We start from the raw sequence: 18,076 nt of genomic DNA on the forward strand, positions 1-18,076 counted from the left end.
AACTCAGCCCCACATTTTCTTTCAAAGTATCTTAGTGAAGATGACAATTTAAAGAATATTGATAATACATCTGCTTAAACATTTGCCATCCATGATCCCCTTTTTACCTTAGAAATTTTTATGTGACCCCAGGTATATTGATATATGAAACAGATATACAGCTCAAACATTTATTGATCATAACAATTTCACAACCCCTCCACTTTGAGTTCCAAGACACTATATAGGGTCATGAACCACAGTTTAAAAAGCTGGGATATATACAACAAAAAGTATGAATTCAATTAGTGCTTTATAATTAGTTTTTTATGTTTTCTTTATATTTCTTCTGGATCTTTTTATATCAAATTTTCCATTGAGTTCTAGACTTTTTGTTACAAACACCTGAAAGTCTTTCAGTTGCCAGATGTTCCTTTTTTTTTCCATTTAGGATGATATTCAACTTTGCTATATAAGTCATTCTTGGACTCACCCCAGCTCTTTTGCTTTTTGAAATTCAAAGTACCAAAACCTATGGTCTTTGTTGGAATTCACGGGAGCCACTTGACAGTGGCTGCCACAGATCCAACCTAGATTGGATCTTCTCTTGTGAGAGGATGATACAAGGAGATTGAGAGACCTTTGTGTTATCTGACCTCTCTCCTCCTCCCTCTGCCTCCAATTTATCTCATTCCCAGTCCACAACACCTGTGTCAGCAAAGGCTGCCCTGCAACTCTTATGTTATGATCCACAGCTGTGGAGGCTCTTGGAGAATTGACCTGTCCCTTAACAGGCTTTTAAGAGTAGAAATTGCTAGTTTTGTTGTGTGTTTTTTTTTTTAAATGCTGACTATATTTCCATAGTATTGAAATTGGTGGGGGCAGCTAGGGGGCGCAGTGGATAGAGAACCAGACCTGAAGTCAGGAGGACCTGAGTTCAAATCTGGTCTCAGACACTTAACACTCCCTAGCTGTGTGACCCTGAGTGAGTCACTTAACTCCAATTGTCTCAGCAAAAAATAAATAAATAAATAAATAAAATTGGTTCTTTCTTGTTGCTTGCAATATTTTCTCCTTAACATGGGTAACCTAGTAATGACATTCCTGTACATTTTCCTCCTGGGATCTCTTTCATTTGGGGAATGGTAGATTTTTTTCTATTTTTACTGTATCTATTCCTTCTATAATTTTAGGGATATTTTCCATAACAATCTCTTGTGATATTATATCCAGATTATGTTTTTTATCATACCTTTGAGGGAGTCCAACAATCCTTACATTATCTCTCCTCAATCTATTCTCCAGATCAGTTGTTCTTATAATAAAATGTTTCAAATTCTCTTTTATTTTTTTCTGTTTTTATTATTTCTTGGTTCTTATAATTACATTCAATTCCTTTTCTTCAATTCTAGTTTTCAAGAAGCTTTTTTCTTCCTTAAGATTTTAGACCTCTTTTTCTAATTGGTTAACTTTGTTACTCATGTCTGTTTTCCTAAAATTAACATGGTTCAGGAAAGCATCAGTCCCTGAGCTCAGATGCACTTGTTCAATATTTGGGTAGGAACTGGTGTTCCTGGAACAAATCCTTGGCCTTTTCTGTAATTCACTACTGGTGGATCATGTGTCCTATTGATCAGGGTTGTGTCTGTATCTTTGCTGCCCGAGTTGCTAAAACAGCTCTTTATAATAGAATGAGATTTTAAAACAGAAACCATTTGTAGCCTTCTTCTTGATGAAGAACACCAGTCACGTGAAAGACTCAGGGGCAACCTTCTTTTTGCAGGATTAGTGATTCTCACAAATTCCTACTGGAAGGGAGGAAACTCCAAGTCATCCATAATATTAATAATGGATCATATAACTAGGTCATATAGTTAGATCATAAGGCTTGACTACACATTAGAATATGATGTGGGATAGAAACAGGCTATATTTTTTCAGATAAAAGAAGATTCAGATAAGAGATTAAGTGTCTGACTCAGTAGTCTAGCCTCTCGAGGACCACAACTTCAACCATGAAAATCATCCTTCTTGCTTCTCTGGGCCCTTCCATTAAGTGTTTGTAATCACAATTAGGTAGTTCTTCTGGGAATTTATTTTGGGCCTGATAACAATTAACATTTTTCTTTGAGGCTTTGGATGTAGCAGTTTTCTTTTGAGTTTATATTTTGATGTTCCTTGTTACCATAGTAATTTCTAGAGTCAGTATCTTTTTTTTTTTTGCTCACTTTCCAATCTATTTCTTGAATCAGAACTCTGATGTGCTAGTGCCCTTCCTCATTCTAGGAATGAAATCCAGGACTGCAACAAGGATCTGAGTATGGGCTATGTACAAGTCTTGTACCCAGTACAGCAAAGTTGATCCTGTAATCTCATGACTGTAGTTATCAGCCAATTATTAAACATTTGACAGTACATCCCTAAATGTAATCCTTGGATGTATACTATGATATAGTGTTTCACAAATTTCATTGTTTCTTAAATATAATGTTAAACAATGTTAATTCAATGTTAAACACACTATGCTATCATAAAAAGAGAATCTACAATTTAAAAAATAATTTAATATTTTATTTTCCTCACTCACATGCGAAAAAACAATCTTTAGTATTGGTTTTTCTTAAATTTTTGTGTTCCAAATTCTCTCATTTCGCTACTCTCTTCCCCCATTGAGAAGACAAGTGATTTAGTGTAGGTTAATACATGTGTACTTATACAAAACATTTCCACTTTAATTGGATTGTGAAAGAAAACAGACAAGAAGAAAGATAAAGCAAAGAAAAAGTGCTTTCATCCTCATTCAGATTCCTGTTCATTTCCTACAGCCCAACAGTATTCTATCATAATCATATACTACCACTTGTTCAGCCATTCCCAAACTGATGAGCATCCCCTGAATTTCCTATTTTTACCACCGTTAAAAAGGGCTGCTATATTTTTGTACATATAGATTCTTTTCTTTTTCTTTTTTAAACATACTTAGTAGTGGTGAAAGAGTATGCTTGATTTTATAGTCCTTTATAGCCCATTATCTTTCAAAAATCCAATCCTCCTTGTTTCATTTTTTTAATTAATGGTATCACCATCCTTCTGGCTATTCTGTTTGGAAAAGATTAGGCAAGACAGAAAGGGGAGACGACAAAGCAAATACAATTGTATCCAACTGGAATTGATTCTCTCTCAGATTGTTCCATTACATTCTTTGGAGTCATAAATGATCACCAGGGCAGCTTGAGCCAGAGAAGCTGTACACTAGTCACTCAATAAGTTTTCCTTAAGTACCTATTGGGTGCCAAGTACTGTGCTAATATCTGGGGATATAAAGAAAGGAAAAAGCCTGTTTTCAAGGAGTTCCCAATCAATTAATGGGGGATATAATATGCAAATAATATGTGTAAACAAATTACATACAGGATAAATTGGAAATAGTCAACAAAGAGAAAAACAGTGAAAAAGGTACTGAGAAAGATTTTTTTTAGAAGGTGGGATATTAGACATGACTGAAAGGAATTCAGAAAAGCCAAAAGGCTGAGATAAGAAGGGAGATTTCCATGCATGGCAAACATCCAGAGTAAATGTTCCCACTGTGGATACTTTTCTTTAGGAACTTCCTTCCATCGCTCTGGAGATTTTGCCCCCTCCCCATTGTGCTTCACTTCCGCAGATATACCAATTCCTCCAGATGGTAAAGAGGACCACAAGAGGAACCCTACCATGGCCCTGATTTTGCAGCTCACTACTGAGTTTTTTCCCTTTCCCTTTTCACCTTCCTTATCCAACCACCTCAAAAGCTCCCACCGACTTTATGCTCTCATCTTCTATCAGGCAATAGGACTCTCTCCAGTCAGCAAATCCCAAAAAAGCTTCTTTTCACTAATATCTTTCCTTAATTCTAGGAACTTTCATCATCTGCATCCCCTCCCACTACCTAAAGAGTCTCCTTCTGATCTTTCTACACCCTACCCTGCCTCCTCAATGCCAGTTCTCTACTTGCTCAGGACACTTTTCTCTCTCTCATACTCCCCTCTCCTCTGAGATTCAACCTCCCATTTTGTAATTTAGTCCAACAAAAACTTTGCAGCATATAATCCGAGCATTATGTTGGCTATCCTAGCCACAGCAAAATCCTGCAGTTTGGAGTCTGAATCTCTAGAAAGGAGAAAATTCAGGGTTTGGGGCTGCATTCTTTTGCTACCGATGAGTTGAATTCATTTGTGCATCCTTACTGCCAAGGGCATGGTGGGTGATGGGAAAGGGGGAGCTGACTGTTAGTTAAACATTGGATCCTTAAGATTTTACTTTAAGTGTCTGGGTGTCTTAGACATAGAGACTGCTGATGTATATTTAGTGCATTTCTTTTCTAGAGAGGTTTGAGACGTCATGAGGATCCGAAGTAATTTGCAGGCTTCTTGCTGATCACATGAAGTGAGAAATTTTGAGATTTTAAAAGTAAATAAAGAATTCAGAGGGAATTCATTCAGAAACATGGTATTCAGGCAAAGGAGCAAAAACTTGGGAGTAGGAGTGATGAAATTCTAATTCCTTCTAATTTTCTCCCCTCCTCTGTCTTCTTTCTTCTCCTCATATAATTTGCTATGAAATGAAAATGCAGGCACAGACTATAATGATATCAAAACTGTCCTTTCAAAGAGATAGCTTGACCTGAGCATAACAGGATAGAACTTCCTTGGATCTGTTTGATTCCAGATAAGAATCACACTTCATCTTGACTGTGAAACAGCCAGTCATATAGGTAGATTCCATATTATTCCTAAGGCATGGGTAATTTTCCTGTTCAGAAAGGAAATAACTAGATCAAGAGGATGGAACTGTGGTGAATAAAATTCTTAAGAGACCAAATTCCAGACGTGATTAACGAATTTATTATTTAGGCTAGTAATCAATAAATTGAGGTCATTGATTTCTCTGGGTAGTCAGATTCACCAACTGAACATCCTAGGCCCTTCCAAATCCAAGTGTCTTCCTTCTGACAGTAAGTCACTGAGTCCACTAATAACAAGTGAAAGGCAACACTGACTGATGGAGATGGGCTTAGTTCCTAAATCCTCTCTATTATTTGATCACTATTGGGAATAGAGTCAGCTGAGAGGTCTGGTCATAAGACTCATCTATCTCTAGAACCTGGTCTAGGAAAACCAGCCTGATGAGGCTCTCTCTGGCTGAATTTCCCCCTTTGTATTCCAGACCACCCCCAACTTTGATTAGAAATTAAAGATCCCTGAGTCACTCTGGGCAGTGTGGAGAAGCTCAGGATGGCTTCTGTGCTCAGAGGTTAACAGAGGCCCAGACCAGGATTTAATGTGATCACAATCCTTAGGTATTCTGGCTGGCTATTTGAGCTAAACTGAAAAGTGGGGGTTTTGACAGAAAATGAAATTTTACATTTTAATATTAATAATCAAATAACACGGCATTAAAATTAATTTACCTACCATCTATATCTACAGTTTTCCTAGCACAGAAACTTATCTATGGCAGTTCTTAGATTACACTCCCTTGGAGCAATCAGCACATGACAATTCCCTTGAATGGTGGATTATCAGCTTTATGACAATTCAGAAAATAAAATCTCAAAACAATAGCAAATTATTATTTCGAGAAATGCTTTTCCTCATGTTCTTACAATAACAATTAGCAATAAATACATACAAAGTCTTATTCATCCTTTCTAGTTTAAATCTATCCTGGAACAGAAATCAATTCTTAAAACATTTTTTAAAAATCACTTTCTGAAGTTTCATACATACATTGAATACATGACAGTTCATTCAAAATCCCCCCCAAAATTAGCTATTATGAGCCCTGAGACTTGACAAATATTCCTATCTAAAAGTATGTTAATTTAATCTGGGATCTGCTATTGGAAAGTTGGATTAAAGATGTAACTTCAATACACACCATTCCAGGTATATTTCCATAATTTTCATATATAATGACCACAAATCAAAATCACCTTTTAAAAAGATACTTGCAAGTTCCTTTTACTTCAGCTACGAGATTCTAGTTTCTCATTAAACTTCATTATTTTAGAACTTATCATTCAGTAATTTTTCATATAAGATTAATAAGATTTTATGACATCACCAAGCTAAAGATCCAGGGGAGTGAAAACCCACCAAACTTCCAAAGAACTTCAGATGTTTACAAAGTCTGAAGTACTTTCCCAAATAGTAATTACTAGTATTCATTTTCAAGCAAAAATCTCTATCAAAAGAAGAGGTACATACAATTATGTGGGCAGCTACATAGCATAGTTTCAGGCCTGAAGTTGAGACAACTCAAAATCTAACCTCAGACACTTTCAGCTATGTGACCCTGGGGTCTGCCTCAGTTTCCTCAATTGTCAAATGAGAACAACAAACCACTCCAATATCTTTACCAAGAAAACCCCAAAATAGGTCATGTAAAGTCCAATATAATTGAACTATATTTGCATACATACATGTATATACATTACACACATATAAAATATATACATATATGTATTTGCCTTCTGAACATGTCTATTGCCTACTGGTTGCATATGTCACAATTTTAAGTAAACTTCAGTGTACTTGTCTTCTTGTATCCCGACTTGCCTCATTCGTGCCATAGCACGATTAGCTAAAAAGGACTCTGAAAATTCTTGCTGCAGGATGATTGTTGGATCAAATGAGATAACTGTCAAGCACTTAGCAGAGTACTAGAGACAAAGTACTAGTTATATAAGGTTTATATGAATCTTAGCAATTATATCTTAAAGCCATCAGAGTTAGAGCCCAGATATTCTATTTTTTAAAAAGGCAGCCCAAGTCTCTTTAAGACCTGAAGTCAAAGTAGAAAAAGAATTCACTCATCACCTTGGGGGGAAAAAAAAAAAAACAACTCCACAATGAAAACTTATGGGATCATCACACATCCATGACTTTAAGGTAAAAAAAAAAAAAATACTGCAAGCTTCCTAAAAGAACAAATTCAAACAGTGAAGAGACGTGGACTTGGACAATGCAAGAATATTGTGCTTGATTATTCATATCTCTAGTATGGGGTTTGTTTTTCTTTCTTGCTCATTTGAGTTGGATGGAAGAAGTGGAATTTTTACTGATGGAATGAAAAAACAAAAACAGAAGAAAACATATTTAGGTAACATTCACTACTGTGGCTTGAATTTTTAATCCAAAATATAAATTTTGTTTAAAGAGCAGATAATCTTTAGTATAGAAAATTTTACAAATTTTTATAAAATGAAGATCAAATGCTATGGAATGTTATTGATCAGTAAAGACAGATTTCAAAAAATAATTATTAGGGATTTATGAACAGTATGAAATATGGGGGTGTCTAAAAAGTCTGTACCACAGCAAGAGGCCTACTCTCACTACTCAGATCCCTAAGTTTTATTTCCAGAATGATTTCTCCAATTTGTAATCAAACATGAGCTCTCTATGTATAGGCCCTGACATTGACAAAAGGTATTGCTTTTATACATCTTCCTTCCAGCATGAATATTCTAATATCTAGTGATCTTTCTTCCAAACAAAATATGTTCCCATTGAACAAATTTGTAATATTTCTCTCCCAAAATGAATCCTCTGATATAAATTAAGAGATGCTCTCTGAATGAAAGCCTATCTCCATTTAGTCCATCTAGGGTATCCTTTCAGAATTAATTTTTTGATGCTGAACAAGCTCTCTACTCCATTTGAATATCTTTCCTCATTCATTATGGTGATAAAATTTCTCTCTTACAGGAATTTTCTAATGAAAATTAGGGATGATTTTTACTTGAAGGCTTTGCCACACTTATTATATTCATAAGGTTTCTCTCCAGTTGATTCCCCAACGAAGAGGAAAACTAGAGCTATGTTTGAAAGCCTTCCTACAGTGATTATATTCCTATTATTTCTCTTCAGGGTGAATTTTCTGATGTTGAGTAAGGGAGGCCCTTTGTCTGAAAGTCTTTCCACACTGATTACATTCAAAAGGTTTCTCTCCAGTGTGGCTCCTCTGATGTACAACAAGACTGGAGTTCTGTCTGAAAGTTTTTCCACACTGATTACATTCGTAGGGTTTCTCTCCAGTATGAATTCTCTGATGCACAGCAAGACTAGAGTTCTGTGTAAAAGCTTTTCCGCATTGATTACATTCATAAGGTTTCTCTCCAGTGTGTATTCTTAGATGGTTGGCAAGATTGGAGTTCTGTGTAAAAGCCTTTCCACAATAATTGCATTGATAAGGTCTCTCTCCAGTGTGGATTCTTACATGGTTAGCCAGATTGGCCCTATCTGGGAAAGCCTTTCCACACTGATTACAATCATAAATTTTCTCTCCAGAATGGATTCTCTGATGTATGTGAAGAGTGGACCTTTTTGTGAAAGTCTTTCCACACTGATTACATTCATAAGTTTTCTCTCCATTGTGGATTCTTTGATGGAGATAAAGACTGGAGCTCTGTCTGAAAGTCTTTCCACATTGATTACATTTGTAAGGTTTTTCTCCAGTGTGGATTCTCTCATGTTCATTAAGACTGGATCTCGTTCTGAAAGTCTTTCCACATTGAGTACAATCATAAGGTTTCTCTCCAGTGTGGATTCTCAGATGGTTAGCAAGAGTGGACCTTTTTGTGAAAGTTTTTCCACATTGCATACATTCATAAGTTTTTTCTCCCGTGTGAATTCTTTGATGAAGATAAAGACTGGAGCTCTGTCTGAAAGACTTTCCACACTGATTACATTTATAAGGTTTTTCTCCAGTGTGGATTCTCTGATGTTCATTAAGACTGGATCTCGTTCTGAAAGTCTTTCCACATTGAGTACAATCATAAGGTTTTTCTCCAGTGTGGATTCTCTCATGTATAACAAGACTGGACCTATTTGTGAAAGCCTTTCCACACTGATTACATTCATAACGTTTCCCTGCAGTGTGAATTTTATGTTGGCCAATGAGTTTTGAGTTCTGGCTAAAGGTATTCCTATCTTCATTAAATATATAAACCATTTTCCCAGTATAATTTTTCTGAGGTCTAATGAGGTCTTTAGTCAAACTGAAGGCCATTTCCCTTTGGTTACCTTGATACATTTGCATTTCAGAAAGCTTCTCAGAAGCCTGCATAAGACTAACTTTTTCAGGAAAGCATTCCCTTTCTTCACTGAATTGAAAACATTCATTTCCTGAGGTCATTTTCTTACAATGAATTAGGACTGAATATTGTCTGAAATCTTTTCTATCTTTATCAAATTCATAATGATTATTTAGGTTTTTCTTTATCTTGAGATCCAAATCACAGATTTCTCTCAAATTAAAGTCATAGGGCCCATCAGTCATCAACCTTTGCTGGTGAAATTCTTCCACAGAAATGCTTAACTCTGCATGAGTCTCATTCACTTTAGATCTTGTCTCAGCATCTAAAGGAAAAAAAAATATATTTGTAGATAGACATGCATATAAATAAATCTATCCAATGGAAGTAAATACATTGACTTATTTATATTCTATTCCCCCAATCAAAAAGAAGAGTTTTCAAACAGAATCTATCAATGAAAATGCCAGGATGATTTAATTTACAAGGAACTTCACAAACAATAACATAGGATCCTCACTACAAACCGTCATATAGGGAGGGTAGGGGTTCTCATTACATTTTATAAGTCAAGCCATCAGCTCAGAATAGCCAAGTGACATGACCAATATCTCAGCAGGTAGAACTAGGACTCTAGGACTGATTGTGTTCAATCCTTAGCACCAGATGTCTTTCCACACTTTGTGAAAGTTTTTCCACATTGCATACATTCATAAGTTTTTTCTCCTTTGTGAATTCTTTGATGAAGATAAAGACTCCATTTGGCTTACAGTCCTTCACTGAAATGCCTTTTGCTGATTATTCTTTTTATTTTGTAGTACACATAAAAGTTTTCTTGATCAAGTTTGAGTCATTATCATCCCTTTGTCTTCCTATGTAAATTTTTCATTAAACTAAGAGAGAGATTTACACTTTTTTCTTGTCATATTAGTTTAAATATTATATTATATAAATATTCAATTTTTATGTTATAGACAACTTTTCTTACATTCTATTCAGATCCATAATTATTCCATTTGCTGCACACATTAAAATTTTTCAGTACCTACTATATCTTTGAGCATAATGTAATGTCCCTGGTGATCCTTTTTAATCTATTAGTGGTTCATGAACACACTGAAGATTTGTGGTTGTGTCTAAGGGAGCCAACCCAAAAATTCATCAGTGGTATCTTAAGCTGTAAATAATAGCCCGATTTTGTTGTAAACATATTTCTCCTCTGCAACAATAAGCATGTTTGAAACATAAAAGATTTCTTTATGTGTGATTTCAAATAGTCATATTCAAGCATACAATGGTTTGGATTTTCACACAGTGAGTATATCAAACTTTGATATATGTAAAACATACACTGCTTTGCAGCTTCCATCATTCCTAAAGTGCCAGTGTTAGGTTTGCCATTCAAGCACAAATAAGTGCCCATTGGATGGTCACATGTATGCAATACCCTCATTTGGTATCTATGCCATTAGGGCACCAGAGTACTCCTCTCATTCCAAGGTTACCTTAGAATTTCATGAAATCATTGATCAGATGTTTGTATTTTTGCAGTGAAGATGGCAAATTCTCTGAAAAACACATTTACTAGACATGGATTTTACAAAATATCTTGCAACTATCAGGGACCATAACAACCATTCTACAAAAAAATTGCCCCTTGTAGTTAAAACTATTTTTGAAATCTGAATGTATCTTCTTCTATTGCACAGATTTCCAAAGGATCTGGTTGACAACAGGACCTCCATTTGGCAGAATTTCTGTAAGAGTGTAGACAATGTGCCAATGATAGATAAAAGAAAGTTACACTTTTATATAAATGCATTATTTTTTAAAAAGCAAAGCAAAATAAGCAAATGAAGTTCCAGGGAATTCTCCTCCCATTTTCCACTTGTTCCATGCATGAGAGAGCATTTTCACTAATCTGGTTACAAATCGAATTTCAAATGGAATGGAGAATTGGACAGAGCAGTAAAGAAGAGACCTGAGTTTAAATCCCTCTTTAAATACTTATTGGCCCTGTGACTCTGGCCAAGTCCCTTATCTTCTTTTTATCTCTGTTTACTCAATTATAAAATGGGGATAACATCCTACCTTATGGCATTCTGAGGATCAGATGAAATTATGTCTATTAAGCACTTAACCCAATGGCTGGCATATCACAGAAACTACATAACGTCACCTATTATTATAATTTTTACTGTTGTTTTTCTTATTAAATACTGAAAGCAGAACCATATTGAAGATTGACTTTGGCAATTGTTGAACCAAATAGAGCAAATTTTTGTTTAAAATTATGTTTAACAACTTCCTGGTTATAACTCATATGATGAAAAAATGCTACTCGTAGTCAACAAAATCTGTAAAATAAATTTATACTGAACTCTTATAGATAAGAAGTCTTATTATTTTTCTAAAAAAATTCATCATCTTCCCCTCCTCTTCCTTTTCAGTCTTCTTTTACCTTGTTCCTGTTCCACATGTTCCAATAGAACAGTCTCTTTTGTTATCTAAACAGGATCCTCTAACTCCTGACTCCAAATTTTTCCCCAGCTGCCTCCATGACTATAAGTCCTATCTAAAAGCCCACCTTCTACAATAAGTCTTAATTAACTGTAATTCATTCTGCATATAGCAGGACTACATAATGTTGTCTTCCCTACCGGTTTGTGAACTCCCTTTGACCAAGGCACAAGTATCTATTGTACCTAGTATGGGTGTGTGGCACACACTGAATAAATGCTTGTGGACTTGATGGTATATGTTGTGATGTGGAAGCCACCTGCCAGTGGCTGCTGGAGGTCTAACTCAGACCCGTAGAATGGATTTCTTCTTGTGATAGGAGGAGGATGATACAAGGAGACAGAGATGCAGTTGTGTTGTCTGATCTACCTCTCTCCTCTTCCCTCTGCTCCAATTTATTTCATTCCCAGTCCACGAGGAATATCTGCTGCGAAAGCTGCCCTGCAACTCCTTCAGATGCCTTGATCCACAGCTGTGGAGGCTCTCGAAGGATTGACCTGCTCCTTCACTTAGGCATGGTCCTTAAAAGGTGTAGGAAAGATTTCCATGCCCCAGAGTTCTAAACAATGACTTTTTGTAGGATCACAGATTTATTACTAGAAGGGAAATAAAAGGCCATGGTGTCCAAACTTTTTTTTTTTCCCCCTGAGGCTGGGGTTAAGTGACTTGCCCAGAGTCACACAGCTAGGAAGTGTTAAGTGTCTGACACCAGGTTTGAACTTGGATCCTCCTGAATTCAGGGCTGGTGCTCTATCCACTGTGCCACCTAGCTGCCCCTGTGTCCAAACTTCTAATTTCAGAGATGGGAAAAACTGATGCTCAGAGGCTCGTTATTTCCAGGATCTTACTGCTAAAAAGCACCTAAAAAGCATCCCAAATCAGGTCTTCCTGGCCCCGAGCCTAGCATTCACTTCCCTACCACACCAATGCTTCTTGCGGTAACAGCCCTCATATACCTGCTCTCGTCTCACTCACCTGGACAGAGATTCTTCACGTCTGTTTGATCCAGGATCCATGATGCTTCCCTTTCCTCAAAGTGGGAGACCAAATCTTCTCTGAGAACTGGAATTCCTTGGCATGGGGAATAAGGAAGGAGTGATGATGGAGAGAAATGTACACGTTAGCCCTCTTTAGGGAAAGAGGAAATACAAGCAAGGACCCCAGGAGGGTCCCAGGACTCCACAAGGATGACTGGCAGGATTTATTGTTGGGGTCTTGGGGCTGGGAGGGAGGGACGGACACAATCATAGAGCTAAATGGGAATAAGAAAATTCTGTCTTTGCCCCCTTCATAGAAACACAGTCACATCCTATGGCTTCCATCATCTAGAACCTGGAGCCCATTACAAGCTCAATAGTGGGGGAGCCAGGCAGGAGGTCAGGGAGACTCAGCTCCAACTGAGCTTTAGATATGTAAGAGCCGTGTATCCCTGGACAAGTCACTGAATTTGTTTCCTTAGGTTCGTCAGCCAAATGACAGCACTGTAAGGATCAGTACTTAGTGCAGCACCGGGTATATAGTAGGAGTATATAAATGCTTGTTCCTTTCCTTTTGTACCATCTGTGCTGGAATTCGGAGGAAGAATGAAGGAGAAACCAAGATATACAAAGCTGACTAGGAGTAATTCACTATGGATTTATGTTTGTTAATAAGAACAGCTTTCAGACTCGACTCATCCCAAGGGAGCAGTGTCCTTGTTGGTCCCTTCACTGCCCTTTTTCAAGAAAAAGGTTCATGAGTAATTTGCAGAGAGCCTGCAGATAAAATCCATTTTCCAGGCAGGGCCTAAACTGTATAATCTCTGAGATTATTTCCAAGTCTCAGACTCTATAATCCTTGTTTGTTTTGCAACCTGAAGTTACTTGAAATAGGAAAGAGAGTAAGAAAAGAAAATTCCACAAAACGCAAAGACCTTTTGCCAGGAAAACCGAGCAGCAGGAGAATCCAATCTAAAGACCAACCCTTTTTACAGCAAATATCCAAACCCCACACACTGGGAAGGAAGATACTCCTGTGACAGCCAATTCAGAGTTCCTCGGGGAGGTGTGCTTACCCAGGAAGAGCAGGTTCTGGGAGTTTTCCAGCATGACTTCCTTGTAGAGCTCTTTCTGAGAACGGTCCAAGAGGCTCCACTCCTCCCGGGTGAAGTCCACGGCCACATCCTTGAATGTCAGGAACTCCTAACCATCAACATTCACAAGACTTAGAGCTCAAAGAGACCCCACAATTCTTCTAGTCTAACTCTCATCAATTTAGAGGAGAAAACTGGAGCAGAGATGCTTCCTGTCTATTTGAATCTCTAGCTTCCTTCTCAAACCTCCCACATACATCCTCCACCACCATAGGGTGAGGTTACAAGCTGCAAACTTCCTTTCGGGGGAGAGCCCTATTCTCACCTGATGAGGATCTCACCATACTAACTCTGGACTTGTCTGAAGGCCATCTCCACCATTCCCCAAGAAGCTCTTTGTGGGGACATCCCGGCAGTTTGCGCACTCCACCTCATCACTACCTACTGCTTCTCTGGTGGAGAATGGGGCCACGAACTTCCACTGGAGGAGAGGGCCGAGCTCAGACACTTCACCTCTCTCCTGGCTGCTCCACTTTGGGGCTTCTGATGTCCCTACTGTGCCCCAGTGTCTGCTGGGTTGCTCTTGACCCCTGTGGGCTTCTTTTTGTATGTTGGCTTTCCCTATGGGACTGTCTTTGTTTTGGGGGATCTGAATTAGCCCTTATGATATGTCTGAGGTATCATAAACACTTAATAAATATGCATTAACTACTGACACCCAAACACTCTCATCTGAACATCTTATCTCTTATTTTAATTTAAAAGTGGATGTGATTAAAAAAAAATGATATGAGTCATCTCTGATCTCAACTTCCTTTCAGACATCTTCAGATATTTTAAATTCAACACATCTAAACTGGAATTTATTAAGATTCATCCTCCCCCCTCCCTGCCACTGCCCCTATTAGTGTTAAGGGCAGCAACAACCTCCCAATCCTTGGAGCTCCTAATTTAGGTGTCAAATTTGACTCCTGTCTTTCCCTGCCCTTTATCCAGTCTGGTGCTAAGACCTATTCATTTCATTTTTATAACATTCCCCCAATAAACTAGCTTCTCTTCTCTGATGTTGCACCAAACCTGGCACAGACCCTCACCAGCTATTCCTTGAGTATCACAATAGCTTGCTAGGGGGATGGCCTCTACTCCATTGCCTCCTCTCTCTGGCCAATGAAGTGCTTTTGCTACACTGCAGATCCAGCCATGTCATTCCCCTACTCTAGAAGCTCCCATGGTTCCCCATCACCTCCAGGATCAAATACAAAATCTTCTTGCATTCAGAGTTGCTTATGGGGACTTGGAAATCACCTGCTTTTATATTCTTCCCATTCCTTATTATCTATCTATGATCCAAGGCCCTGATCTCCGTGGGGTTCCATGAAGAAGGAGCCACACATTCTCTCTGGTGGTCCTAAATACAGAAATTCTCTACCCTTCCCTTCTGCCCCCACAAAATGAGCATTGCCTCAGACCAACTGAGAACTGGGAAAAATCTTAATGTAACAAGACCAAGGTCTCCCCCTGCATCTGGGGTGGGAGGGAAGCTTCTGCAAAGTGTGAGGCTGAGGACTGGGCCTCATTTAGATCCAATTCACTTGTAAATCAAGACACCACTCTACTGAGATCAGAGATCCTCTTCAAGAACAAGGAGGAACAAAACAGTCCTACCTTCCAGAGGCCTCCTTTCACAAGCCTTCTTAATTCTGGCGCCTTCCTTCTTCTAATTACATCCTATTTATCCCGATGTTGGCTGCCTCTGCCTATGTATCTGCTTCTTATCTCCCCCAGAACTATGAGCACCTCGAGGACAGAAATTTTGGTCTGCCTCTTTTTATAGCCACAGCACCAAGCACAGAGCCATGACTGTCTTTGGTCTGAGAGAGATGGCCAAATGACCAAGCTTTTATCCAAAAACATGCTGGCCTTATTAATAAAATGATTAAACTACTCAGACAGGATGTCTCCCAAATCTTTTTAATCACTGGACCAGGTCCCTGAAACTGCTGGATCCTCCTCTCCCACCTACAGCTTTTATAGACACAGCTGCTCACATGTGCTCTCCCACATCAGCCTGTAAGCTCCTTGAAGGCAAGATTTTTGCTTCCTTTGTATCCATACAAGGTTTGAACAGTCCCCAACACCAAATGCTTACTGACTTGTCCTAAGAAATGACAAATGGGAGGGATTCAGAGAGACCTATGTGGGAACTGAGGTGGAGTAAACAAACCAGGGGGATCACTTTTGCTCTGACAACAGCATTGCAAAGGAAAAGGGCTGGGGACAATGCCAGGAGTCTGCGCTGTCCAGACGAGAGCCGTGTGAAATGTGTTTTTCCTTGATCTGTAGCTGTTACAAGGGAGAGCTATGAAAAACACAAACAAGAGGAAAGGGAAAGTAGAGTGGGGGGAGGGGGTTACACCAGCACTAGGAATGAAAAAAGAGCAAAGAAATGAGCTACGTGTGATAAAGATGAATGAATGTTTTTGACAGCTGTAATGAGGGAGAACTTAGATATAAAAAACAGTTGAGTAACAAGTTTGGAGAGAGTCATTGATTGCTAGAGATGAAAAAGAGCTAATGAAACAAAAACTAAAAAAGATGAAAAAACAAAAGAGAGCATAGCAACGCTGTTAATAACATCTACTATTTTGTGTGTATTTTTATTAAAGGAACCATAGTTAGGTAAGAGAAACTAACAGTTTCATAGACAATTCTACATTTATGTAGACATCGGTCAAGCCTGTGTTCCACTGCACTCACCTGCCATGAGAATCTTTGGGGTCCAGGGGCCATGCCCTCCTCAGGCTGAGCAAGGGAAGGAGAAGGATCCCAGAGGGGGAGACGTCTGCCCGTCACTGCCTAGGTGGGGGGCTGGCCTACAAGGATTCAGAGAGTGAGGTTCCTGGGGGAGAAGCTTCTCCCAGAAGAGGAAAGCAGCAGGTGCAGTTAGGCTTGGAAACCAAGATGGTCTGAATTGAAGACTACCGTTCACCCTCTCTTATTACTTCTTCTGTCCCACCCCCTTCACCCATCTCTCTATAGAGCCCCAAGAGGCAGGAAGGGAATTTATATTCCAAATGGGCAGACACCAGTTGCTGTCCCCCCCATGAAACTCTGAGTGAGGGGTGAAGGCTGGGATCCATGGTAAGAGATGGCCTGAGATGGGAGGGGAACCCGAACAAGAAGCAGGGACTGGAAAATCAGCCCCGAGCTAGGCCTGGCAGGGAACCATGATCCTGGTATACCTGTAAGACACTCACCAAGAGATCTGAAGGGGAGTATGGGCCAAATGGAAAGGACTTCCAGCAGCAGAGTATCTGTTGGCATCAATCCTCAATTTTCACAGGCTAACATTCTTAGAAATATATCTGTATGACATAGGTAATGTTCCTAAAAACAGTATAAAAGTAAAAAAAAAAAACATGAATATCACTACAGTGAACTTAAGGAAAATTGGTTTCCGCAAGCACCAAAACTATGATCTTTCACTGGAGATTACTGAAAAGACAGTTTTCTGCATACAATTCTTTTAAACAAAGTAACAATTTTTTTTTAACAAAATATACTTTTCCTATCTCAATAACCATGACATAACCCATAAAATGCAGTACACAAAATAATACTGATAACATGTAAAACATTTTTCTTGGTAGTAATTCCTCAGAATTCTGTAACCTTTTGTGCTAACATCTCAATTTAATTTTTCAACTGGGGAATGACTCTTACATTTATATATTTGTGCCACTTCCTTATATATCTGAGAAAAGAGGCCTTTATCAGAAAAATTTGTTGTAAAAATTATTTCCCCAGTTTCCTCATTCTCATTTTGGTTATATTGCACAACATTAAAATTATGCAAAAATATTTTAATTTAACTTAATAAATATTATCCATTTTACCTCCCATGATCTTCTGTGTGTCTTGGCAGGGAGACTTCCAAGTGTTTCATCCTTCCTGCAGTTACTTTAAATGGAATTTTTCTTTCTATCTCTTGCTGCTATGTTTTGTTGGTAAAATAAAGAAATGGTAATGATTTATGTGGATTTATTTTCTAAACCGAAATTTTGCTGAAGTTGTTAATTGTTTCAATTAACTTTTAGTTGTATCTTTAGGGTTCTCTTAAGTAAACCAAAATATCTGCAAAAAAAGTGATAGTTTTGTTCCCTGTTGACAATTCTTATTGCTTCAATTTCTTTTTATGTTGTTGGGGGGGAAATTATATAGTAACAGACTTATACTATTGGCAGCTAAACTTCATTAAAAGTTCCTTTGTAGGTCTCTATAACTAATTTCCAGATCAAGACAAAAAAATTATCACTTCAAGTAACAGACAACTCTTAGCAGGCAGGTCATCCACATTGAGGCGTGGATCAACTGTTGCTGTTCATTCTTGCTATAATGCCCTAGAGCTGTACATTTACCTACAATAC

General features: G+C 38.2%; 2 protein-coding genes across 4 annotated transcripts in view; one reads left to right on the forward strand and one right to left on the reverse strand.

Annotated features, from left to right (window-relative positions):
• The window catches only part of LOC141564691 (KRAB domain-containing protein 5-like), a 63,273-nt gene extending 51,849 nt beyond the window's left edge, over nucleotides 1–11,424 (forward strand). The window contains exon 6 of the mRNA XM_074307470.1: nucleotides 10,768–11,424. Coding sequence (XP_074163571.1) covers nucleotides 10,768–10,829 — 62 coding nt within the window. The 3' untranslated portion in view covers nucleotides 10,830–11,424. The remainder of the gene's footprint in view (nucleotides 1–10,767) is intronic.
• The window catches only part of LOC141564692 (zinc finger protein 114-like), a 92,707-nt gene extending 75,671 nt beyond the window's left edge, over nucleotides 1–17,036 (reverse strand). Inside the window, exons 1-5 of one of the 3 annotated variants that reach the window (XM_074307475.1) lie at nucleotides 16,907–17,036; nucleotides 16,407–16,522; nucleotides 13,632–13,758; nucleotides 12,554–12,640; nucleotides 5,525–9,383 (exon numbers count right to left, since the gene is read on the reverse strand). In XM_074307475.1, coding sequence (XP_074163576.1) covers nucleotides 7,879–9,383; nucleotides 12,554–12,640; nucleotides 13,632–13,758; nucleotides 16,407–16,439 — 1,752 coding nt within the window. In that variant the 5' untranslated portion in view covers nucleotides 16,440–16,522; nucleotides 16,907–17,036 and the 3' untranslated portion in view covers nucleotides 5,525–7,878. Of the gene's footprint in view, nucleotides 1–5,524; nucleotides 9,384–12,553; nucleotides 12,650–13,631; nucleotides 13,759–16,406; nucleotides 16,523–16,906 lie in introns of those variants that run through there. The other 2 variants (XM_074307474.1, XM_074307476.1) reach the window with 2 other exon arrangements.
• Nucleotides 17,037–18,076: the final 1,040 nt, after the last annotated feature.

The sequence above is a fragment of the Sminthopsis crassicaudata genome, chromosome 3, assembly GCF_048593235.1.
Source record: "Sminthopsis crassicaudata isolate SCR6 chromosome 3, ASM4859323v1, whole genome shotgun sequence".
Lineage (NCBI taxonomy): Eukaryota > Metazoa > Chordata > Mammalia > Dasyuromorphia > Dasyuridae > Sminthopsis > Sminthopsis crassicaudata.